This window comes from Lissotriton vulgaris, chromosome 12, assembly GCF_964263255.1.
Source record: "Lissotriton vulgaris chromosome 12, aLisVul1.2, whole genome shotgun sequence".
Lineage (NCBI taxonomy): Eukaryota > Metazoa > Chordata > Amphibia > Caudata > Salamandridae > Lissotriton > Lissotriton vulgaris.
In genome coordinates this window covers 579,746,248-579,773,318 of record NC_141700.1, presented here as the reverse complement: position 1 = coordinate 579,773,318, position 27,071 = coordinate 579,746,248, and the positions used below count along the sequence as shown (strand labels likewise).

The window sequence follows — 27,071 nt, the reverse complement described above, 5'->3', positions numbered from 1 at the left end:
CTAGGACATTTTTAATAAACATGGGGCAAATAGTACGTTTTAAATCACAATTTCCACATAAATGTGCTCAAGTCAATGGCTCTGGAAGAGCAGTCACAAGCGGTGCTGCATGTCTTATAATGTGCACTCTCCTGGCAGTCCCTCCGTGTGTATCATGTTCAAGCAAAGCCCCGTGCCCCCAGTATCACAAAAGCAGGGATGTGATGGCCTGATGCAGTTTTATAATGTCTCCACTCTCTTGGCAGTCCCTCCGTGTCCGTGTGTATCATGTTACTGCAAGCAAGGGGCACACCCAAAGCCCTGTGCCCCCAGTATCACAAAAGCAGGGATGTGATGGGCTGATGCGGTTCCTCGACTGAAACCCGCAGCCCAGCGCCTGGTACCCTCACGGTGATAAGCAGGCCAGGCTATACAGCTCAGAGAGGGGGCACTGTTGAGGGGTTGAGAATTTTGAACACGTGCAGGTGGGTTTTTTTTTTTTAGATGTTTGTGGCTCGTGAGGGGTGGGTTAGTGAAGCATGGTTGTGAGATGGAAGATGACGATGTAGAAATTATGTTTTGGGGTATTTTTTAATGTTATGGGCACTGTTCGCACTCTAGGGTGACTCAAAGCAGGGGGAGTTATTAGTTAAGGTATGTTGTTGTAATAGTGAGGCTTGGCTGCCATACTGTATGTTCTTAAACTAAAGCTGCAGATTTGCTGTCCAAATAAATTTGATTTATGCTGTCAGTTTGGGTCTGTGGTTTATGTGCTGTCGCGCCCACATGCTCATTTATTTCTGACAGCTTTGTGGCTTCTGCTCTCAAGTAAAATTTTACTTAATTTACATTAATATACCACAGTCAAGAGCCCCTTCTCCATGTGCACCCATTGTGCTCTTCTTGCCACGCCCCAGTGTCTGGTGTTACTGTGGGCACCGTGCTGCGTGCCCAGAAGCAGATTAGGTTCACACTGTGTGTGACTCTGTTGAGGGGTCTTCCATTCAGGATCTCTTATTTATTTGGTCTGTATTTTTCTTTTTTTATAGAGTTTTATATAGAGTATCAGAGCGCTTTACATAGCACCAGTTGCATTACATGAGGAACTCCAATCCTTCAGTGTTAGGCCTAAGAGAAACCAGTGCAGCCCTCACACTCTTGCTTTTACCACTGATGAATGCCACATTTAAGTTGCACAAGCGCTATATAAAAAGAATTACAATACACTTCGCTCTGGGGTGGAAGGCAGAGACCCGTGGAAAAAATGGTTCACCCATAACACTAAATGTTTGTGGGGATGCTCCAGAATTATGGAGCAAGTCATAAACTGCTTGCTCTTCCTGGCAAATATTGAGCAGCCAGGGTAGGTAGCGCTGTAATGGAAGCGCCCTTGATAAGCTAATCACACAATTGACTGCACTCACTCTCTGACTTCGTTTTCACCAGCACTTTAATCCAGTGTGAGCTGGGATCAGAGCGGCATGTGACGAAAGCCAGTCCATCTAATGGGCTCATAGACAGCGTGCACTGACGAGGCATCCGTCTTTATTATGGTTATGGCTTCTAGGCTTTCACCCATCAAATGGTGGGGGGGCATGATTTGCCACACAGCAGCTCTTAATTGATTTAGAATTTGCAGAATGTAACATCAGACTGGTTGGCTGCTCAGTATGTGATGCTCAGTTCGTTTCAATAGCACAGAATAATTGACGGAGTGCACCCCAGGCCCGAAGCGCACACTAAAATCAGATGGACGTGACTCGTGAGATAATGATTAGGCTTGGGAGCGTGGTGCACTCCCTTACAGTCGGAGGTTGTGGCCTCTGTGCTGAGTGTAGGGCCTGCAGAGAGTAGACCAGAAGTGAACCCACAGTGTGCCCTCCCATAGCCCTTTACAGGCCTGGTACCAGAGCCTGCACCCACGTAAACTAAAGCATGCACTATGCAATCGGGCCCTGCAGCCCCTTGCACTCCACCTGGCAGAGCGGCGGCCTTCAAGTGCAGTGCCAGATTGCTCAGCCATTCAGAGGGATGCTCACACAGTGACATAATTTTGTGGAATGATACACACACACGGCGTGCAAAGATGTACAGTACACACACACTCATACAATACTCACACAAACACCAAAATAAACACACACAGGCAGACACAGTGGGACCCCAGTGGCACGCTCACAGCCCCATTACAGAAATGGCAGGCCGCCATTAAACATTATTCAGCCTTAATGCCGTAAACCTGGCGTTGTGAGATTGAGAACAGATTCCTATAGGAATAAGTCCCAATGTCGTGAGTCTTCCTTTTGCACGGGAATGCCACTGTAAACAGAACAAGCATTGGCATAGCCAATAGGTCTCGCCGCTGGGACCTAATAAATGTTTAGCCATGCAACACTTGATGTTGTTGCACCAAGGATATTGTTAATGTTTTTTCCTAGAGAGAGATCAGAGTTTTTTGTCTAATGGAAGTTTTGATTCATGGAAAGGTAGCACAGAAGGTTAATGTGCCTGCTGCAAAGAACATGTACCTGATGCATATCACAAAATGCACCTGATGTAAATAGGTCTGTGGTTATACTGAATAAGCAGCTACCTATGTTATATAACAGCTCTTTAATAATGTAATACCTCCACTTTCACAATTGCTTTATTAACCTTCCTGCTTTCTCAAAATTGCTTGAAAATGCATCATTTTTCCACTATTTTTTCAAAACTTTCTCGGGGGGAAATTCCCCCGAACCCTCCTTAGGGGGTTCGGGCTCGGTGCAGTATGATTATCAGTTTCCGCTCACCACTTTCAAATGTCACCAGCCGCCACTGACAAGTAATCATGTTATTCCGAGGATATTGTCTATATTCCTGGAATAGAAAGGACATCCGGCTTTGCCTGGGAGTGGGGGTTTGTCAGTAACGAGTAACACTCATTGGCGAGTCAGGTGTGTGGGCAGAAGTCACCTTAAATTTTACAACTTGCTTGCACTTTTCTGTGTATTTGTCTGTACTGATAAATGTCTCTCGCACATTACTGCAGTGGAAAGGTCGGATTCCACCCTGGTAGGACAGTGTAGCAAAACTGAAGGGGGAACAACTTTCTTTCCTCCCTCACAGATTTCACATTACAAAGAAACAGCTCTGGGAATAGTCAACAGACTGTACCTCACTTTACGAATGTAAATACATTTTAAAACAAATAAATAGGAAACCACATATGCAGATTTTCAGGGTGCATTATGTTGCTTGTAATCATCGCTAAAGGAACATGAGACTCATGATGCTATGACCTTCCCTACTCTCAAAAATGATACAATTTCTAATGGTATGACATATGTGTAAGCTTCTTACGTCTATTCGAGGCTAAACTATAATCTTCCAAATTCATATGTGCCATGCAGTTCTAATTTACTCTTTGTCATAAACCACCTAATCTTAAAAATCTACTCTTTTTGGAAGTTGGCACTATAATCCTACATTTGCAGTGTAATGTGTGTAGAGTTATATTGTAAGTGACAGAACGGTTGTAACTCAGAATATCTTCAGCAGAAATATCCTCGGAAATCTATTAAACTTTGTGTCCTAAATATTGTTGACAGACAATAAGCCCTTTGAGTGCAGCTGTATAGTCAATGATGGATTATTTTTGCAAACAATATTTATAACTCAAGATTTCTGTCAGATAATATTTTGGCTACGATATTTTGATTTCATACACTTAGAACACCCTCTTCAAAAAGTTCTGACCTGTGTCTGGAAATCTATCACCCAGTTTATCCTGTGATTCTGTTCAGCATAGTTATATCTTGAAGAATGTATGTTTCAGGTTTTCAGATACACAACATTGCTGGTGAGCAGGAACTTGTTTTCCTGCGCTGCGAGTGTTAACATAAATAGTGTGAACATATATAGTGTTGATTGATTGCGTGTATCAAGGAAGTTGAAATGTCAGAGAAACATGCCCAACCACTTACAACGAGGTTAGTAAATTGAATATATCTTCAATTCAGCATGTCTTTCAAAATTAATAAAAACAAAGTTGAGGTTAACTATGACCTGATGTCATTTTGAGCTTTTCCTACCAGACAACGGGAATGACCTAAGCCACATATTTTAATAAAAATGCTATGTTATATAGTTTGCAATTTAACTTTGAGTGTTTGAACTATTGGGTATTTACATTGCAACTAACTAGTAATAAGTCCCATACAATGCATCATTGAAGCTTTTACCTTCTTTATGTTTTCTTGATCACAGGTATCTCCGTTTATCACAAAACAACATTAATACATTGTTAAAGCTCTGTAAGGACTCAGGACTTGATATAGACCTCCACCCACATATGAAGGAGTCAGACATTGACCTAAACGCTGTGATGTGCTCTACAAGCAATTCTGTTTCACTGTAGCCCCCTTTTTAGCCTGAATTCCTATTCCTTCAATTGGTAAAACTTGGGATACACTTGCTGGCTTATGATGTTTGAATCAATAAAATGCAGATTTAAGGATGTTATAAGTTTCGTTGTGTATATCATTTTTGCTAAGTTCAACTTTTAAAATGCTTTAATTATTATTAAACTTCCCCCTCTGTACCCCTCCCACAATCCCTCTGGACCCCCTGCCCCCGCCCCAACTCTTTTTCTATATGGCAGCTGCCACTGAGCTATGTGCCAAGTGTTGCCTTTATCCCAGATGACTGGGGCCTCGTTCTTCTTTGCATCCAGGAAAGAGGTGAGACAACAAGACTTAGGCTCACATAATGAGTGGCTCGTTAAATTCTGGTGCGTGTTTTCACGTATATTACTGGTGGTCCCAGTGTGTAGTTAGCTTAGTGGTGAAGGGAAGAAAAATATAATTTGTATAACATAAATCAATAAGAACGAATGAAAAAGGGAAAAAACAATGCATCACCATTGTTGTTTAATCACATTGGGAAAACACATCAATTTGGGATTTTTTAAAAACAAGGGAGAAAAACACCTTAACAAATATCAATTAAAAGAGTGTGGTGCCAAAGGGGAGGGGAGGGAGGGATGTTAAGTAGTGAATGGAAGTGGAAGTTCAGTGGAAGTTACAAAGAATCACGTACAGTTTTGGTATATATGCATCATATACTAGAAAGTCAAAATCCACAATTCTTGTATAACAATTGTACATATCTGCCATATAACAACCATTAGTTGATATATGTAGCCAGGCCTCAGGGGTTGGGATCCCCGGGCCAAAGTCGGCCTAGGGATGGGGGGCCACGGAGGACAAATATTTCTCATGACAAAGAGTTTGGTTAGTACCTTGGCTTCTATGTTTATAAGCAATATCAGGCAGTATGACAAGCAGAGATCCGTGGTCTTTCTGAGCTTCGATCTCAGAGGTCAGGCTTCTGGTATCCTGAATATGCAGCCTCCTCAAAGGTGTGCCACAAATGGGGCACAAGATGCAAATTACATTTCTTCTAAAACTGTGCTGGGAGACCGCTGGTCCTCAAGGCTTTCTCTGATATGAATCCATTTGTTGATTAATTTCGTTCACCATAAGAGGAAGGTTTAGTGCATCACTGTCTGGAATGTTGAGATGTCTAAACTTCATAGAGTTGGCTGCAATATTCACCAAACATTCCAGCTTCCATGGGGGTGTCCATGATCAGCGTTTCAGATGAGTCTGTAGAGGTAAAGATTATACTAAGGGCCAGATCTCTGGTAGTCAGCCTACACAGTACTCAGGCTGACTTGTTACTTTATTCATAGATGTGATGATGTTTTGCCAACCATGTTGACCTAGTATTGTTATTGTCCATGGAGACTTGCTTCATCCTAAATTTGGTCACAGGTGAAGCACTTCGTCTTTGCATACAGCCAAACCCTGTCAGGCCCAACAAGAAATAAAAGGTTCAATGTTATCTCCGGCGTTATTCAATCAATATGTAGAACCGTTAACAGATATATTACAAAAAGCAAACATTTCCTTCCATATGTACGCAGATGACACACAGCTATACATCAAGGTGGCATCGACAGAAGATTTAATGATTATGAACCAAGCTCTAACGAGAACCCTCCAATGGCTAACCTTGAACCACCTGAAGCTAAATCCGCAGAAAACTGAATTTTTACTGATTATACCAAAGAAAGGCAAATTTAAGATAGCAGAATGGTCCAACCTTATCCCTGCTATAAAATGTACCCAAAGATTGTGGGCTCTACTAAATATTTGGGAATTACTTTGGACAAAAATCTGAACATGGTAGCACATATCAACACAATAGCAAAGCTACTTGTGGAAACTAAAACCATTCCTAAATAAACAGATCTTAAAACTGCAGTTCAGGCACTGGTCATTTCTAGGATCGAATATGGTTGCAATACATTGGCTGAGCTACCCAAGATCACAACAGCCCCTCTGAAAACATGTCTTAACACAGCCACAAGACTTATATCGGGATCCAAAAAATTCAAACATATCTCTCCACACCTGAAAGTGCTCAACTGGCTGCCCTTCAAAGCAAGAATTCATTTAAAACTAGCATGCTTCACTAATAAAGCTTTGCATCACAAAACGCCAGTTTACCTAACACAGAAACTCACGCTTTCAGGGGGACACCGATTCTCCAGGAGCAAAGCTGATCTTCTACTGAAACCAGCTCGTTTTTGGAAGAAAAGAACTTATGACCGAGTGTTCTCCGGGGCAGCACCGAGAATCTGGAACGCTCTCCCCCGAGCATTAGAAGAATCCAAAGCATCGCAACATTGAAATAAGAAGCAAAATCTTTTTATATGAGGAAACTTCTCCCATAGACCAATCAACAGAACCGATGGCTACAATCCTTTCATGTCTGTTTCCATGTGTACGCTAGCCTTTCACTAACCACACATGGGTTTGTTTATATGTTTTCCCTGTGGTGGTGTGTTTTAAGCTCTCTGATTTTAATGCAACTGTTGACTGCTATATATGTTATACGCTTCCTGAAGTTTTAATGCTGTAAAGATTTAGTGATTTGTAATCTATAAGGTCTAATGTTGAAATACGTCTGTAAAGCGCTCTGATACCCTTTGCAGGGTCATGTTTGCGCTATAGAAAGACTAAAATAAATAAATAAATAAATGCTACTAGTGGGCTGCAGCACCCATTGTACCACCCGCTAAAGTATCACTGTAAAGTATGACTCAGGCCTGCCACTGTAGACTGTAGGGCAGTCTTAAACTGCCATTTCGACCAAACAAAAGAAACCTTTTGTCAGGCTTAAGCCTTCCTTTTTAGGTCTCGCATCGGCAGCGCATGCGCTACCTCTCCGAGGCATCAAGTAATCAGTATTAGTGGTGAAACTCCACCCAATGCGTTTCTATTTGTTTTGTTGCTTGCCATTGGTAACATCTGGCATTGCTCTTCTTATCTTGCTCATTGATTGGCTGGTGGTCCGATACTTCACTTCCGTTTTGCTTCAGTTTTGCAGTAAGCAGCCCGACTAACTACAGTTTAGTTCTGCTTCTTGCCGTTAACTATTCATTTAGGGACTACTAACTTGTTTATTTTCCACCGCCGTTTACCACTGCTTGTTATTATCATTGGTCCCTTTTTTGAGGTAAGTGCTGAAACAGCACTGAATTCCCAATAGTATCGCTTCAGCGCGTACACTGTGCATAGCTTATGAAAAATGGCGAGGTTGTGACATTAGGGCCACAACTGCCGACTTTGGAAGTCTTGGCTTCGACGTAACGTTCCGTTATTCTGGGCGAATCACTTCATCTGCTGCCGCTAGTCACTGCTTGTTATTTTGTTCATCCATTGGCTGTGTTAAATTTGATCTGTTTGCTATATAATGAAGCCTCATCACCTGCCCCACCCAACAAATGCTTGTTCCTCACAATGCCCCCCGATGCCAAATCCCTTTCCAATGTCTAATCCTCACGTTGAACTTTAAAAATGCCACTTCGTTGCTATATGTTTTTGAGTGGACATGTGTTTTAATTTACCATTTCCATTCAACCAGCATGTCGTGTTGCTATTGCATGCCTCTTCCTTCCCGTTTTTTCACTTTGGCTACCCAGGTGCTTAAGTGGTTTGCTGTATATATAGTACACCCACACCATCGCTGTAAAAAGCGGAGAAAGAAAACAAATGAACGCCCAGTAGTATGATGCAGAATGGATGCTTTGCGTCACATCCAAAAAGGCTTTGGCGCGGTGTTATCAATTCAGGTTAGCTGCGCCTGCCTCCCTGTGATCAGTGGATGCAGTGGATGCAGTGGTATCGGCAAGCTGACTGATTCGCCTCGAATCCACCTGAAAAAGACGTGTCCTCACTCAAGTCCTTTATTTAAGAAGTAAATAGTCTGCGATTGGCAAAGAGAATGACTCCTTATCCCGAATCTTTAATCCCCGTCAAACCTCCTTCCCTTATATCGAGCTCAGCAGCACCAGCCTTTTCCACTGCAAACTGCCAAGCTGGCTAGTCTACACACCCGCAGTCTTGGTTATTAATGGTGGGGTTGTCTTTCTCCCTAAAGTACCATTTTTCATGGCTGTGACGGGTACCCTAATTTACCCAACCCCAAAGCATTTGTTTTTACATCATGGTAATTAACCTTTTGACGAAGTGGTGCATTTGTTTTCGACACCCCTCGCTGGGTTAACGTACATGTTCATACGGTTTCAACACTAGGAGCGCTTTAGTAATCACAGCGACTGGTATGCAGTTGTTAAACACAGTCCGAAAAATTGCAGTTGCCCTTGATCTCTGGAGATGGTGTGAGATGAATCATATATGGGGCAAAGGTGATCATTTATATACTTGCATTAAACAGTACGTTTACAAGTCACAGACTCTTGTGGCCGGCATCTTCAAAGCCTCATTCCATCTAGAGCATTGACTGTCATGATTAGTTTTACGTCCTGACACACGACTCTTGTTTTTAATACTGTTCCACCTTACTTAAACCCCAACCCGTTTATGTAGCCACCTTTCCCCCACGCCTCCCTATCTCAACTTCATTCCCTTATATGATTGCCCCATATTTGTCTCTCTTGCCATGCATTTTTCCTCAACCCGCTGCCGAAGCCAGCTCTTTAAATAACTTGCAACAACATTCTCGCTATACAAAAGCCAAAACTGTTGATTTTTATCAAAGCTTGCTTCATCCACTAATGCGTTATTCCACAAACCACCTAAAGTGGTTCACTCCTCTATTGCCATCCCTTCTGTCATGTATCTCGGTAATGCAGACCTTAAGAGTCTGTTGCCACACCCAGTCACCATCTCTGTTTTCGAGGAGCCCGAGTGCCTGTATTCTTTCACCTGCTCTCAGAGTCAGTTTACTACCACAGTATTTAAGACAGTCCACGTTAAGGCGATCATGTGTCTGCTACTTACAAGGACCATCGGTAAATTCACTCCAATGTTCTTTGTCCGTTATTGGTGTTTTTACGCACACAAGTCCATAATCTTAGTACTGTCGGGTCGTAAGGTAGCCAGTCCCTCGTTTTTAACCCCTTCGATGCGTGTGACAAGGTCAGCTCGTCATGGGCGTTACCTGCGCTGTGCGTGTAACGAATTGACCTTGTCACATAACGTGGGATTTTTAAAATTGCAGCACAGCACGGGAATTGCTGCAGCAATGATGCGGTTAACATACTCAGCAGACATGACAAAGAGGGGAGGACCATAATATGTAAAGTGGCCTCGAATTGGAGCATCCCGCACCTTGTAGGCAATTGTTAGCACTCTAAAGATATTCAAAAGGGCTCATTAGCAGGCCCCGGGCAGGTGGTACAACAACCACAGAGTGCACAGCAGTAACAGCCCTGGTAATTATTATGGCCCGATAACAGTCCTCTTTCTAATTTGCCCCTACGGGAGCACAACAATATTCAATGCCATGTCCAGTCTGGCAAACTGCTAGAACCATATCCCTGATCTGGAGCACTAACAGCATTACCTGCTTTTAGGCTTGACAGGGTCTCGCCATGGAAGTGCAGCTTGATTCCTGTGGTACTGCAGGCAGACATGGGATCGACAGCAAAGCGCACTGATTGCCCCTAGAAAAACAAACAATTGTTAGTGAAACCAGTAAGTCTGGGTTTATTTTGAGAACATATGAAGATACATGCAGAAATACACAGATTGTGCCTTCCTATGCAAATAAGATTTTTCTGTGTCTTTTTTTTCCATTTCTTCTTAGGCAACCTTGTGGTGCCATGCAGGAGGTTACACAATGACATGAGTGTGTGGAGAAGTGTGGCTCACTGGTTAGAGCAGGCAGACCCTGAAGCAGAGGTCAGACCCGGGACCAGGGTTCAATTCCCGACGCAGCAGGGTGTTGAGCTCAAATGTCCACGGACTCGATAATTCTCTCTTCGGTGCCAGACCTAATCATGGGTTCACACTCTGCAACTCTGGGCATTAAGCTTGCTTAATCTCCACAACGGCCCCCCTGCGGTGGGATGCCTGGCTTTCACCTTGGGGATGCCCTGTAGGGGCTATCTCACAGGGAAAAACCAGGACTGGTTCCCAAGGCAAGCGTGGAGATACCCCTTCGGGGGTCGATTCTGGCGCTATATAAGAATGCAATAATAATAATACCAAGTCTGCGTGAATGCTTAAGTTTGTGTGTGTTGGCACATTAATGCCAGACCTGATGCCTGATGGTTTCACTGATGCCTGTTACGTTTTGGAATACATCTGAACCATTCACACATGGTTTCACCTATCTGCTCCCAAAACCTCCTGCTGCAGAGTAAACCAAACAGTTCATCATACTAAAATCAAAACCCTTGGCCGCTGTCATCTTTCATGTTGTGTTCAGCATTTCATTTTATTGTAGGTTACAGACGTTAAGTATTTTGACACTGCACTGTGGAACCTTTTTGTTCCTGACTTTTATTTTTTGGGCATTTTAACTAGTAACTTATTCTGCTCTGAAGTGTATTACACGCATTTGCCTAAAAAAGTGACTATAAAGGTTTGCAGCAGCCCCTTGCCAGACTATATTCATATAAAATAGACCTAGATACAGGAGGTTGTTCTGTCAAAGGCTTTACTTATTCATCTATCATTTATTGAAGTTTTTTTAATGCAGAATGTCAGTTTGAAGAGAGAGTGATTGTTTATCGTTATTAGTAGGCTACAACTCAGAATACATTTTTAACACATTTTCCCTTTGGCTTTTATTTATATGTTTTGAAAACCTGCAAGCCATGCGTAAACACACACTTTGTACTTATAGTCCTTGCTTACCACAAGCCAAGTAAAGTTTCTCGTATGTAGCAACAAAGTGTGTATTTATGCACCACTTCCAGGTTTTCAAAACACAAATAAAAGGCATTGTCATTTCCAATGCCAATAGCGCAAACTCTAACAAACGCGAGACCTATTGCATTGCAAACGCTTGTTAATACTTATTACTTACCCCTAAGGCAGGCCCTAACATTGCACTGGGCATGGTATTTAAAAAGAAAGATATGTGTTCCTTTCCTGAGCAGGTGGGTTGTATCCAGCCCATTCCTAAGCTTCCCAGGGTAGCCTGACAGCCGTACCTACCCCCTTCCTAACTTCAGAAGATACATGCCTTTCACTGAAAAATTCAGCTCACCTGGGCCTGTCTGCCCTTTGTTTTTCTGGGCAGACTGGAGCAAACCCCAGGGAAAGGAGAGAACTGACCAGAGCCAGTTTAAAGTTCGTCAAGGGGGTTGTCCTCCACACACAGGCTAGTACTGGTATAAATGTTGCAACCTCAGAACCTCTGATCAGAACACACCTGGACCTGAGACAATTCAGAAAAAAGGCTGCCCTGCTGTCTGAAGAAGAAAGACTGGACCTGCTTGCCTTGAATCCAGGATGCCTGAAGTGACTCCACGGGTCAGTTGGCTGAACTCCTGTTTGAGCTACAGAGACACAACAAGCTTCTGGTGGACCTTCCTGCTTTCCATCTGACCAGATCCAGCTAGACCTGACCTGGCCCCATCGGCTAGCCTCTGTGGGAGCGAGACCTGGCACCATAAGTGCTGTCCTCAAGAACCTAGACCCTTGGCTGAAGTTCCCATCAGACCGGATGCGACGCGACTCAGACTCTAGCAGAGCCGTCCCACTTCCACTCAAATGTTTTGCCCAATTGAACCTCCAGTGATGCTGAGCACCACAGAGCCTCACCACAAAGCTGAACTCTTCACCAGATCCAATGCCAATTGACACAAAGCCCCGCACAGCCATGCCGTGCAGCTGAAAACTTCAACACACTCTATGCTATGCAATGCAGAGCTCTGCATAGCACCAGCACACAAACCTAGCATCAAGGACAGAAAGTACTACTCCTAGTGGGCCAAACTCAGACCTATACCCTGCCCACACTCCATCAGGGTCAGCCCGAACTTGTGGTAAGTTTGTCCTGGTCCAGCACATCCAAATACCTGCAGTTGGCATTTCACACCTCTTGCCGCTGTTTTTAAGTTAAACTTTAAAAGCTCAATACGCTGGATATACTAATTGGATTTGTGTTGTTTGTGTCATTTTATGTATTCAAATAGTCTCAAAATTCTTCTATATTGATATGGGATTTTTCTTGTGTTGTATTTTCATTTTATTACTTTTTGAGTACTCCATAAATACTTTTTACATTGCCTTACTGCTTTTGTGCCAAACTATCAGAGGGTTAAGTACAGGTTTATTTAGCAATGTTTGTGCTTCACCCTGACAAGGAATATGTTTATTACTTGATTGGGGCTCTCACTACTCTCAACTATTAACCCGATGTCTTACAGTAGCATATATTGGGTCTGCTATTCTAAACTAGAAGGCCTATAAAACTAAACAACTGCAACTTCCCAACTACGTCCACTTTAAACATCCACCCGAGAAATATATGTTGCTCATTATACCTTTAAATTGCATTAGTGAATTTGGCCACTCAAAAGGCCGCTAAGGGTGTGAGATTTCTATGGTACCTGCCCACCTCATCAGAGCACGTGTGTTTGAAATTTCATGACCACTCAATTGAAACCACTCATAGCTCATCTATCAAACCTGGCTTACCCTGCTGCTCTTATTTATTCAGGTTAATTTTTGTTGTTGAACTGGGTATGATCCCTGACATGCAAGCATCTGGCTATGGTTCCCACCCATTGATCATCTCTACATCAAAGCAGCTATAGATCCCTAATGGACTGCATTGTCTTCTCAGTCTGGTTCCCATTCCAGGAATAAACCTTCTCCAGATTTTTGAGGACAGCTCCGAGTCAAGTATACCCCTTCAGCACCGTCTTCTTGTCAGTGGTCTCTTCAGGGGGACTGATGGGAACATTGTGCATTGCTTGATCTGGTAATTATCCATTGTTTCACTTTACAGCAGCTCAACTTTCTGTGTTCAACCCAGTTCCATGCTGGTGTTTTAAAGAAGTATGTTTTCTCTCCTAAAACTTGTCTTAGTTTCAATGGGTAAATCAAGGTGTTGATAAGTTACATTGCAAATAAATACTGCCAAACAAAAATGTATTTGCTATATTAGTTGAGTGGAGCCTGGAAAAGATGTTCTTACCATCCAGAGCCACCTACCAACCTGGTCTAATAAATTGACTAGGTGTATAATCATAGGTCAGGGGGTGCACCCAAAGGTGGTCTAGGCCATTGGTACCCAACCTGCCGTCTTGGGACCCCTAGGGGTCAGTGAAGCCTCCTCAGGGAGTCCACGACCACTTTGCATGTTAAATAATATTAAAATAACATTGAGGATTGGATTTTTGGTGGGGGAACATGGCAGCAGTAAGCTAAGTGGCCGTAAGCTCCCAGTGAGGAAAGCGTTCCTTCCCATGCTGGTGGCTGCCACCCCCCAGCACTTACATTGTTCCTGGTGGGGACGCTGATCACACTCCGTGCCCGATGGTTTCGCTGAGGTTGTCCTCTAGGGCGTCTGCAGTTGAGTTAGCCACCTGGCTGGAGAGATCCAATGCTGGGAAGCCACTGTGAAGAAGCTGCAGCGGAGCAGGGCAGCCTGAGTGCAGGCTCGTAGTGGAATGGTAGAGCCAACCCAAGTCAGCAGGAAGGTCAGGAGAACCTTTCACAGGCTGCAGCAGTATCACTTGAGGTGTTTAGCAGCCCACAGGGCCAGGGAAATAATTGGGGGTCTATCTGGGAGGCAGCAAAAGAAGCTCGGTGGACACAATACCCCACGCTTAAACAGAGGAGCAGTCAGCACTCAGATAAGGCAAGTAAGCTCGGAGGCAAGATCTCAAGATACACCTTGCGTACCAGAGCTATAAAAGCAGCATCAAGGCTAAGTACTGGGCTTGAATTTCCCCCGTCTATATGGCCCCCGGTACTAAGGATATCGCGAAGAGGCAGAACCACTTACCTGGTAAGGCAGTGGACACGGAGTTTGTAATGAAATGTGGAAAACCTGCAAAGCTGTCGGGGAAGAGCCCGCGGGGAAGGGGCTAAAGGATTCTTCCCCCTCCCCAGATTAAAGTAACCCCTTCCCTCAAATCCTTTTATAAAGTTCTGAGTCTACTAGCCCCACAAAGTGAAGAGAGAGGGGCAGAAGAGGGTGTAAGCCAGAGGATTCTTAGCAAGGATAACTCCATCACTGTGCCTGCAGCTGGTAGACACCCAACGCAGCAAAAGTATGAATACCGAAGTGGATAGCAGGCCCGGTGAAGACTTAAGTAGTGTAGCTCAGGTTCCTACATGCAATAGATTTGAGGTTCTTGCAGTACTGGATGAGGCAAGATCAGGCGAAGGACATTGTCGACAGGTGACCGAGGCAGGAGGCATAGTTAGGGAGCAACCAGAGAAATCATTAGCCTCCATCCTCTTAGGTTTAAAATAGGAGATGAAGAACAGAATTAAGATATCGGAGGCCAATTAGACAGATATTCAAGCCTCCTGTACTGCCTTAGCACAAAAACTAGAAGAACTGGCCGTTCTGACTGGAGCATTAGAGGAGGAGGGTGTCATGATGAGACAGCATATTGCAGAAAACCCCTCAGGGATAAGTTTGCTGTTCAAACAAAACCAATTATTAAGGGAAGATCTTGAGAGGATTGAAAATCATTCACAAAGGAACAATCTTAAGTTTCTGAAAGTTCCAGAGGCTGAGGACGGTTCCAATAGCAAGGCTTTTACAATCACATTGCTGTGAGACACAGCCTTGATAGATAAACCAGATATTAATCTCAACCAAGAGATACAACGTGTGCACAGAGACCCCTTTAAAAGAAAACCTCATAGGCAAAAGCCACTGAAGATTCTAGTGAACTTTCTCTCATTTGCAGTAAAGGAGGCGATATTAAGTTCAGCCTTAAGAAATTGCCCTTTCTCAGCTAGTACTTATTCCTTTTCTGTCAGATGGGATGTCTTCTGGACAACAGATCAGAAGCAGTGGGAATTAGGCAAAAGAATGGAGGAATTGCATAAGTTGGGGCAAAAGCAAAACTGAAATTCCCAGCAATGCTTAGGGTGATGTGGAATAATCAAATGCGTAACTACCGACCAGTGGAAGAAGTAGGTGCCCTGATTCAAGCCATCAAAAAAGGGGCAGTATCCTGATCCTCAATGAGATAATGAATGCTGTGTCATGCAGAGTGGGGGTGGAGAAGGAGGGGGGCTCATCACAGTGAAGTTTATCTTGAACATAACTATTCCTCCGCGTGGAAGCTCATGAGGCAGTTCATGCCTGTTAGCTATGGGATGGTTACTCCCGGGTGGGATGGGGTGGGGAGAGCACTGGGTTGGGAGCAGTGGCAGAAAATGAAAAAATATTTCATCCTTATAATCTAGACATATCCTTGGAGATGGCTGGCCTAGGATAACAAACTTAAATGAGGGTCCTGAATTTGCAGATGATGATGGGTGGGGGGTAGTAGAGAGCTATCATTTTTAACGTGGAACATTAATGTTCTCAGAACTAAAAGTCGGCAGAGACTGGTGATGAGATATTTAGAAAAAAGCTGGGCCCACATTATCTTATTACAAGAGACCAATCTAATGGCTAGCGAGAGTAGAGCCCTTTTTTCCAAATTTAGATGGTTAGAAATGTATGTTGTTTCAGATCAAGCAGAGTACTGTAAGGGGGTGGCTATCATGACAAGGAGGGGAGCCGGGGTTGATGTAATTTCTTCAAAAACCGATAGCTCAGGTAGGTGGGCCCTGGCAACTCTGAGATGCATTGATTCTGAGTTTATATGTGCTGTATTTTACAGCCCGAACTTGGATGACCCCCAGCATATAGTAAATGTGGAGTGGAACCTAGTGGAGGTAACAACCCTGTTGATTATTGCGGGAGATTTTAATGTCCTCCTGGACCCCATTCTAGATAGCTCCACCCAAAATAGTTGTGTCCAAGCCCCAAGGATGAGATAGGCCCTTAAAACATGCTTCAGGACTTAGGCTGGGTAGATGCATGGTGATATTTAAATGGTTCAAGGAAGGCCAATACGTTCCACATTAAAAAAATATGGACACTTCTCCAGGCTGTATTATATTTTTATGAAGAGGTCAACCTGTTACCTGGGCACATCTCGGATCATGCTGTAGTCAGCATGTCACTTAAGTGTTTTGGAGGCAGATATGATGCAAGATGGACGTTAAAATGGGCTATCCTCCTAGACCCTGAGGTAGTTACCGCTCTGGTTTATTTCTTTATACTGTTGGATTGGCCCCTTTAGTGTAATTTGGGACACATTTTTTTACATCATTTATTAGAAGGGTGTTGCAAAGTCAGGTACACTCCAAAAATAAGGCCGAAAGAGCAGACCTCAGTAGATTGGAGGAAAGAGTAGGGACACTGGGGGTTGAGTTCCTGCAGCAAAGTGCAAGGCTTAATAGGGATAGGGAGAGGTTATCAAGCCAGCTGGATGAGGCAAGGTTAAATTACAATATTAAATTGATACGAAGCGCAGAGAGTGTTGGCAAACCGGGTGCATAAGAAAATATGAATATGAGGAGAGAGCGGGGGAGTTGCTAGCTTGGAAGGCAAGGGTTGAGAGGTCTAGCAATTACATTAAGGGATTGGTTGTCAATCCGCAGGGAGATGTTTCAAATAAGGTTGAGGAGATACAGGCCCTCTTGGTATCCTTCTTAACTGAATTGTGCACAGTAGAGGTTCAGCCTGACTCCGAGAAGCTTAGAGATTTGCAGAAAAGTGTAGAGCTTCCAGGGCTCACAACGGAGGGTAGAGAATGCTTGGAAGCCCCAATAACTAAGGGGGAAATCAGGGGAAATCTCCTATGGACAAAGAATGGGAAGCCTGCCGGTCTGGATGTAATATCATCAGAGCTCTATAAGCACTTAATAGAGGAGATAGTTTCAGAATGGGGCCTACTGTTTAACTCAATATATCAGCGTAGGAACAGATCCCAAATTCATGGATAGAGGCCATAATTGTTTTAGTTTTAAAACCCGCCAAGGATCCTGCAGGAAAGTAGGGCCTGCTTCCTATGGTTACCCCCACTTTTTGCTGTGATTCTCTGGTTTTTCGACTTTAGTCTGGCTGTGGCCCTGCTAATCAGGCCCACAGCCTAGCTGTTCTCTCTCTAATTTGATACCATGTACTTTAGGTACATACCAGATTGGTTACTGGGTCACCCTAGTGAGCCCCTCTATAGCGTACCATAGGTACCAAGGGCATAGGTGCACCCTAGGCCTACCAGGGGCTGCAGCATGTATTGTGCCACCCCTGGTTTGCCTTCCAAACTGACACCACAGGTCTGTTCACATGGCCTTGGTAAGGTGGTGTAGTCATCCCTTACTTAGATATAGTATACCTATATCTATATATACATATAGACACATATACACCTATAAGTCACTCCTATGGCAGGCCTTAACAATCCTGGAGGCAGAGTGCTTGGTTTTATGTGAGAGGGTCCCCTAGCATGAGCCGAGCCCCTCTGAAGCTTTCAGGACCATCTCCTTATAGCTGTTCTATGATATAGCCATACCATATACTCTTAAGTGCACTATAATCCTCACGGTTAATGCTAACTTTGGTTTGGCTTTATCAAAACATGTTGTGTAAGGTGTCAAACACTTTGGAATACCACCCTCCCCCGCCAGTTCTGGTGGTGGGGGTAGCATTCCACCCTTTTAGAGGGAGAAGACATGTAGTTACTGGTTTACCCGGTTAAAGTTAAACAGAGCCTCAGCATCACAAAATGGATGCTTCTGCCACAGACACGAGTCTGCCCTCCTGCTGCTGGACGAAACTCTGCAGGGGAGGCCTGGACAATAGACTTCCTGTCCAGGGAGGTGCTGGCACCTCCCCAGACAGGCTTTAGTGTAATGGGGCAGGGAGGGCTGCATTCAGTGAATGCTTTCCAGACACTGCCTGGGGCGCACAAGGTGCTCCATGCATTTCACAGTTCAAACCAGTTGCTGGGGGACTCTCTTCCCAGCTCTTGCGTGAAACTGGACAAAGGGAAAGGGGTGTAACCACCCCCTTCCCAGGTCCACCCATAGGAGGGACCTTAAAGTTTGTCCAGCCCCTAAACTTAGTAAAGTATAGGATCCCAGTCCCTAGGACTTTAGATTACCCTGGACGAAACTCTGAAACATAAATCCTGGACCATCAACATTCAATTTCGATTGGAAGATGGAAGACATCTCCCTTGTGGTCAAGGAGAGACCACATTGTTCAAACAGGTACCAACAGCAACTTTGCCAGTCTGCATTTTCAAGGCTCCTGCCAGATCCGGAAGAATCTGTGACACAGGATGCAGACTGTGAGAAGTTGGCCTGATATGTAGTGCTCACTATTCTAGTGATCACTATGTATCATTCCAAACGACCCTTATTGATGATTGGTTGTAAGTCAACCGTTAGACCAGCTATCCTAGTAGCATGGACAAGAGCAGTCTTTAGGCTAAACTCTAGAGGGCGTGTTAAGCCAGCTGTTCTACCATCACATATACCCCTTGAACACCAAGTGAAAGGACACCACACAAGTGTTATGAAAATAAACAGTGTATTTATTTAGATCACAACAGCCCTGTACTCTTTATGAGGACAGGGTACTAAGCACACAATAAAACTCTTACGAAAATACTTTAAGTTGCACAATTTACACAAATGCCCGAGGGGCACCGAAAACCATATACTATGGAAATGGAATGCGAAATTACTAGCAGGTAAGTACTGGACTAATAGGCTTTGGAATCGCTAGGACTACGTTACTGAACCTTCAGATTACTAGTAGGAGGCCTAGGGGACTCGGGTGCAGAGTGTGCACTCTCACGCGGGATGCGGGACAAAGTCTATGGAGGCTAGTAAAAGCAAAGTTAGTGTTCTTGGGCGAACCCGATAAGGTAGGCTGAAAACGAAAGAGGATCTGGACCCTTGGATAGTGAGGCTATGCTGGGGCACCGAAATGCCGAAGTTACCTAGCCCAGGGGCTGCGGCTGCATAGGGTTTAAGTGTCGTCGGAAACCCTTGTTGACGAACCAGGAGCCTGAAAGAAGGAGTTGCTGGCAGGCGACCAGTGAAGATTGTTCGGTGGATCCAAGCCTGGATCGAAGATGGAAGACACCTGTAAGCAGAGGGGACCAAGTCCTGAATCACTAGCCAGTGATCAGATGGGCACCAGGATGGCACCGGATGGAGTCACCTCGACCAGGTGAGTGGGCGACGCTGGGCTCTGCAGTCTCACGGACCAGGAGGCAATGTCGGCAACCAGGATGGAGGTGCGAGCTGTCCCACGATGGTTGATGCTGTCGACGTCGCTGGACCCAGGATTGGGGCAACAAGTCTTGGCAAATTCAAGCCCACGCGGTGGACCTAAAATGGCGTCTGGAGTGGACCAGGAGGGTCCGGGGTGCTCCTCTTCTGGAAGGGAGCAAGGGCCAGTCTGGAGCAACCAGACTAGCAGTGGTGATGTCGTCGGTCGTCGTCGGGAAGGCCACAAGCCTGCGGGCTAGTAACCAGGCAACGCGGTGAGCAGCCAAAAAGCAGAAAGGCCCCACGCAGATCTCGTGGATGCTGGGGGGCTGGTCTTCGGTGCTGGAGCTGCTCAGGGTCGGGGCTTCTCGGACCCCAAAGCACTCATCAGAGGATCCCTCGGCGGTCGTGCTGGATAGAAGTCGTGCATTTCTGATGATGGCCGGTCCCTCGAGGTCTCGTCGCACCTACGGTTCTCAGTTTAGCTGTAGAGGTAGGTAGAGGTCAGAGGTGCCAGGGAAGCCGGGACTCGTCGTGCTGGTCGGTCGGATTCCGGAGGATGGACGTGCAGCAAACCGCAGTGTTCTTAGATGGTGCCTGCGGGTGCAGGGTGACTACTCCTTAGTCACAAGGGAGAAATCTTGAGAAGAGTCGAGAGTTCCTTTCGTAGAAAGTAGTTTCTTGATTCAAAGATGATCTAATTTGGAAGGGTCCCCGCTCCTGCCTTTATCCTAAAGAAAGGGGTGGGTACGCGACTAGGTCCTGCCCTAGGGGTGGGACCAGGAAGGGGGGTGGTTACACCCCTCTCCCATGCCGGACTTTCCCCAGCTCAGGGGCTGGTGTGCCCCTGGAACTGGTACTAGCCGGCAGATGCGTAGTGAGCACCGGGGTGCCACTTGCAGTCACCTTCCTGTAAAGCCCTGCCTACCCAGGATACACAAAACCCTGTCTGGGATGGTGCTAGCACCGCCCCTGACAGGAAACCCTTTGTCCAAGCTCCCCTCGCTGGAAGGACTCCCAGCTGCAGGGGGTCAGACTCATGTCTGTGGTGGCAGCATCCATTTTGTGATGCTGAGGCTTGAGTTAACTTTAACCGGGGTTCACAGTTACATACATGTTGTGTCCCTCTAGAAGGGTGGAATGCTAACCCCGTCGCCAGAATTGGCGAGGGGTTAATATTCCAATTCGTATGACACCTTACTCGGCATGTTTTGATAAAGCGATACCAGAGATAGCATTTAACCGCGAGGATTATAATGCACTTAAGAGTATATGGTACGCGTTATCATGGAACAGCTATTAGGACTTGGTTCCGCAAGCTGCAAACGGGCTCAGCTCATGCCAGAGCACCATCTCACACGATTCCAAGCACTCTGCCTTAAGGATTGTCAAGGCCTGCCATAGGAGTGACTGATAGGAATCTGTGTGTCCATTTTAGGGTTAGATATAGGTATACTATATCAAAAGCAAAGGGTGATTACACCACCTTGCCCCAGCTGTCGTGCAGCCAGTTGTGTCAGATTTAGACGGCCAGCCAGGGGTGGCATAGTACATGCTGCAGCCCCTGGTAGGCCCTGGGTACACCTATGCCCTGAGTTACAGGGTCTGATAAGGTGGCCCAGTACCAATTGGTAAATGCACCTAGGGTACATGTTGTAATTTAGTGAGAGAACAGCTAGGCTGTGGGTCTGATTAGCAGGCCCACAGCCAGAGAAATTCGTAAACCAGTGAAACAAAAGCAAAAATATCTGGGTGATCATAGGATTGCAGACCCTACTCTCCTACACAGACTTCCAGACATCTAGGACCCCGACCATCGCTCACAGTAAAGCTGAGACCTGTGGCGGACAGGAGAGACGTGGGACCAAAACTCCTAAACATCCTGCATTTTGCAAGCTGCACCTACTTTACAAGGTTTGTCGAAGTTGTGCATTGGGTGCTTGAAGCCCAAGACCCAAGCACCATTTGCACTGAAGCTTAGAGACCCCCACTTCGCGAGTGTCCCATGGGCTCCGCTATTGCATTTGAGCTTGACGCGTCTTTGCAGTTCCTTTCCTGTTGGCTAGTGAGCCCCCCGAAGACTTTTCTTTAAATCTAACTTGCTTTCTTGGTTGCTCCAGGCTTGCTCCAACTTCCCTGAAAAGGAGAAGTTCCTCAGACCTTGCTGGTCTTCACCAAAGCCAATCTCAACATCCTGCGTGGGTTGCGTTTGCCAAGGCTTGTGGGGTCCAATATGGATACCGACACCACAGTCAACAAGATCCTTTTATTATTTTTTTGTCCTCATCTCACCTTAGGTCTGGGCAGATTTTACAAGCAGAGTAGAATAGACCTGGGCGCCCTTCGGCTCGCTGCGTAGATCCATGCCCCCCCAGGGCTTCCTCACGTGGCTGAGGTCAGGTGTAATCACTGGACCAGGATTCGACCAGGTCAGGTGTAATCACTGGACTAGGATTTGACCACCATTGATCTAGTAATTAATCAGGTACAAATGACGTCCCCAAACTAAAAGAGGAGACCAGATGTTTTCATGTGCTCCTGTCCTATCTCCCTGGTCCAGACGTGCCATATTCAGCACAGCTTTTACCCAGTTTTCTCTGTTGGGGGCATCAGGCCTTTCCGCCTTAGGCAGATCTCCCTCCTGGCAATGATTATATAATAGAGTAATAGCCCCTTGTCTATCTGTATCAAAGCCTCTCCTGTAAAATCATTTTAGCCAAAAATTACCAGTTTAACGTCAATTTCCATATCTATACCTAAAATGGCAATCAATGTTTCCCCCACATTCTTCCAGAATAAACTTAATTCCCTACATTCAAAGACATATGGACATCGTCAGCGTTATCTCTTTAACATCTGGGGCATTGTGGGATCGGAACTGGGGCGAACTTAGTAATTTTAGCCGGAGTATAATAAAGCCTATTTAACACAAAAAAGTGGATCTTTTTTAGCCTCGCTGGTTATATAAATCTGTAAAGCAATTTAAGGTAAAATTCAAATCGAGCTTCTGTAGGGAGGGCCTGGGGAAGGGAGTTCCACACCGAAGATTGGGACGGGATCTCGCTATCTTCTGCCTCAAGCAATCTTGCTTACCAATAAGATATTTATTTTTTCCTTAGTGGCGGGTCTAGAAATAGCTGCTCAAGATCCCTTTTCCCTTTAATTTCACCCTCTTCCGCCTCGTACCATGATCTCTACTGAAGGTACTTAAACCTACAAAAGATGGGACCAATCTTATCTAATAACAATTCAGATGGAAGTAGACCATCCGAATCAACCAGATCCGACCATCTACGCAAGCTAGCCTCCCTTAGGGGTGTCGCTAAGCTGTCATTCAGACAGTCTGGGGTCCCTGGTGAGTCCCATATTGGGGCGAGATCACAAAAATACCCTATACCCAGATTCGCCTCAGTTTAACCCAGATTGACAGGGCATTTTTCAAAACCTTGAGGCGGACACGTTTAAAGAATCAGAGAGCCCCAAATTTATACAGGAACTCACCTTGCCCGTTATCCCCCTCAGCTGAAACCATTTCTCTCACAAGACTACCCCACTTAGTCTCCGCGGGTGTTGTTAACAACATCCTAATACCTTTGAACTGGAATGCCATTAAATACCAGTTAATGTCTGGTAAAGCCAAGCCTCCCTTTAAGAGCTTTCTTCTTAGCTTCTTCCAGGACAGTTTTGCACTTTTCTGCCCCCATAAAAAACTTCCAATTTTGCCCTGAATTTTATTAATAAATTTCTGTGGAAAAGTGAGAGGTATCGTGTTGAACAGGTATGTAAATTTGGGGAGGACCGTCATCTTTACTAGGTTCACCTTTCCGTAGATCGTCATTGGGAGGTTTTTCCACCTAGCAAAGAGATAATCTATGTCTTTTTAAATTTTGACCTAATTTAAAAGGGGGATTTTTCTTCAGGTCCTTCACTATTTTAATCCCAAGATATCTAAACTCCCCACTTACTGAGCCTCCCCTGTAGACTGTGTTCCAACACATAATTTCATTTTTGGCTGAATTAGCAAGGTATCACAACAATGAGCCAAACTCCTGTAACAATATCTCGATCCGAGGAATGGCAATATTGGGGTCACTGGTATAAATAATAACATCATCAGTGTAAAGGGCAATTTTACACTGATAATCTAGTGATTTAAATGGTCTAATACCGTTATCCAACCTGATCATCTGCGCCAGGGGTTCAATATATATATTGAATAAAAGCGGGGACAGAGGGCATCCCTGCATTGTTCCTCTCTGTATTTCACAGCTAGGAATCAGGGAAGCATTTAACAGGATTTTTGCTGACGCCCCTGTGTAATTTTTGTTAAGGTCTCCACAAATGCTGGGCCCATTCCCACAGTCTCTAACACCCCCCAAAGATATCTCCAGCACACTCGATCAAATGCCTTAGCGGCATCTAAGGCCACTACCGCTAAGGGGTCGTTCCTTCTCTCTGTCAAGACGATATTACCAATCAAGATTTGAGTTTGCTCCTGGATGGATCTCCCTACCATGAAGCCTTTCTGATCGGGGTTTATTAGGCTTGTTGCCAGTTTTGCCAACCTCCTCGCTAAAATACCCATAAAGATCTTATAATCGGCATTTAGCAGGGAGATTGGACGGTAGGAATCTGCCAACAGGGGGTGTTTCCCTGGCTTCAATATTAAAACTATTGTGGCCTCTTTCCAAGACCCTGGAACCACCCCAGAGGTGGAATAGACTGAATTAAAAAGTGTATGGAGAAAAGGCAAAAGATCATCTGCTAACAATTTATAAATCTCATTAGAGAGAGAGTCAAGTCAGGCCCCTTTTTTGTTTTTTGCCCACTTGATTTGGACCTCTATCTCCTCCATGGAGATCGGTGCTCCTAATGAGTCTTTGGCAGCTTTAGTTAACACGGGCAAGGACTTGTCCATTAACAATGAGCTAATTGCTTCAGAGGAAGGTGTTATTTCCTCAATATACAGGGTTGAAAAGAGGGACCGAAGACAATCCTGCATTTCTGTAGGCGTGCTTGATTTTGTACCCGCACTATCTATGATATGTTTGTTTATATCATTTTTTGCCCGCTCCAACCTTGCTTTCCAGGCCAGTAGTCCTCCGGCTCTTTCCCCGTATTCAAAATTCTCCATGTTCCATGCTTACCACTGGGCCTTGCATTTCTCATCTAAAAAAAATCCTAAGATTCTGCCTGGCTTTCTCAAGTTCCTTCTCCGAATCCACCAAGTCCCTAGGGTTCTCTTGGTTAACGAGGTTCCTTTCTTTTTCAAGAGCCGATATTCTTGACTCCAGGGACTGTAGTTCCAAGAACTTTTTTTTATTTTTTATTCTAATTTGGGTACCCAGCACTCCTCTCACATTGGCTTTATAAGCATCCCAGACCTGATCTATTGAAGTGGAGCCAATGTTAAATGTGAAAAATTCAGTGGAAGCCTCTTTGATTGCCTGGATGATCTCTAAATCAAACAAGCATGCTTTATTCAAAGTCCACCTTGTGTGTAGACATGAACTACTCATGGAGTATAAAAAGAGCAGAGAAGCTTGGTCTGAAAGATGGCGTGGTGCTATGGAAATACCGTGGATCTTATCTAAAGCCTATTTATTGATCAAAACGTAGTCTATCCTGGCTGAGTGGTGGTACTTTTTACTATGAGAAGTGTGGCTCAATGATTAGAACGGCAGACCCTGATGGATGCAGAGGTCTAGCCCGGGACCAGGGTTCAATTACCCGCCTCGGCGGGTCTTGGGCTCAAAAATTCCACGGAACTGATAATTCTTGCCGCAGTGCCTATTCCAATCATGGAGTCCCACTCTGCAACTCTGGGCAATAGATTGCTTAATCTCCACAACGGCCCCCGCAACGTTAAGGATGCCTGGCCTCCACCTTGGGGGAGCCCAGGAGTGGATGCCTCACAGGGAAAGCCAGGATGGGTTCCACAGCGGTATTCATACAAGCGCCTTGAGACCCTTGCGGGTGAGTAGTGTGCTATACAAGTATCAATTTACATTTACATTCAATTTACATATATGGAAAGTAAAACCCTGTGAACCACCCATCTTAGCTCTCCATACGTCCACCATATTGATGTTAAGTAGGAGATTTTTCTAGACCCTTCGAGATCTAGGGCATCCAATAGTATGACTTAAATTGGACCTATCCTTAACCGGCTCAAGGCGGACTTTGAAATCACCTCCCACTATTAAAGGGTGGAGCTAAGATAAGGTTATCCTGTAATTTAACCAGAAATGAGGGATCGTCCTCGTTAGGGCCGTAGAATGAGGAACAGGTCAATTTTTCTCCTTCAAAATCCACCTGGGCGATGATACATTTTTCCTCATTGGTCTGTTAAAACCGATTTTATTTCTCAACTAAATCCTTTCTTGACCAAAATTGCCACCCCTCGGCAGTTCATTGTTTGTTGGGAGTGGCGAAAACATTGTATCCACGTGAGTTTAGAAAAGATGCTCTTGGACTCCGATTGATTTAAATGAGTTTCCTGCAGTATGCAGACCTGCACTAGTAAAATCTCTAAGTATTTAAAAATCAATCTTTGTCATCTAAGGCATCTTAAGCCAATTATATTCCAAAAAATAAATTGAATATTATGGCCTCCCTTCATTTTGTCTTTCCACAGTCCATTCCCTTCTTAGCGAGTAACATTTACAGAGTAGTTTAAATAACCAGTGAGATGAGAGGTTTTTTAAAACTTTTTTCCTGCCACCTGTACCCCACCACTCCCCCATCCCCCCTTACCACCCTATCCCCTCGTGACCCCCTAACCCCCTGACACCCTGAGGAACTCTACCTACCGAAAGGCAAATGCCTATTCGGGCTTTAAGAAAAAAAAAACATTCAAACATTATCGTGATCTAGCGGCTTGACTCGAGGCATTACATTGAGCTTCTACATACCCCCCTTCCAGGCCTCCGGATCATGTGCATGTGGTTGTTCCACATAACACGCAATGTGGCTGGGAATCTCAGTTGAGCCTTCGCACCCAACCCATTTAACCCTGATAGCCTTTTCCCCAATTCCTACTGTCTTTCCATTATATGCAAAATGTCTGATCTAATAAGGAAGAAAAAGGGTGACTGTTCTGCAAATGGAGAGGAGATAGCACCTTTCTTTAGGGCAGCTGATAAAATTTGTTCTTTCACTGAGTAGGACAAGAAATTAACCAGAATTTTTCGGGGTTTCAACCGACTAGGATTCCTTTTAAATTAGTCTCCATGGACTCTATGGATTTCAAAGCTTAAATCTATTCCGGGGTGGTCTTTCAGAACTGTGCGTTTCATAAGAGAGATCAGAAAACCCTTAGTGCCATCTCCCTCCATTGCTTCGGGGATATTCATACATTTCAGGTCGTGGGACAGCTCGAATCCAGCTCCTGGTCATCGTTGATGCCTCCTGGTCCTCGTGGCGGAAGAGACAAACTTCACCTTCTCACCTGAAATCACCCGACATTGGCTG

The 27,071-nt window shown here is 44.8% G+C and overlaps 1 protein-coding gene across 1 annotated transcript in view; it reads left to right on the top strand.

Moving 5' to 3' along the window:
* The window catches only part of C12H16orf78 (chromosome 12 C16orf78 homolog), a 202,312-nt gene extending 197,934 nt beyond the window's left edge, over positions 1 to 4,378 (top strand). The window contains exon 6 of the mRNA XM_086946501.1: positions 4,228 to 4,378. Coding sequence (XP_086802627.1) covers positions 4,228 to 4,378 — 151 coding nt within the window. The remainder of the gene's footprint in view (positions 1 to 4,227) is intronic.
* Positions 4,379 to 27,071: the final 22,693 nt, after the last annotated feature.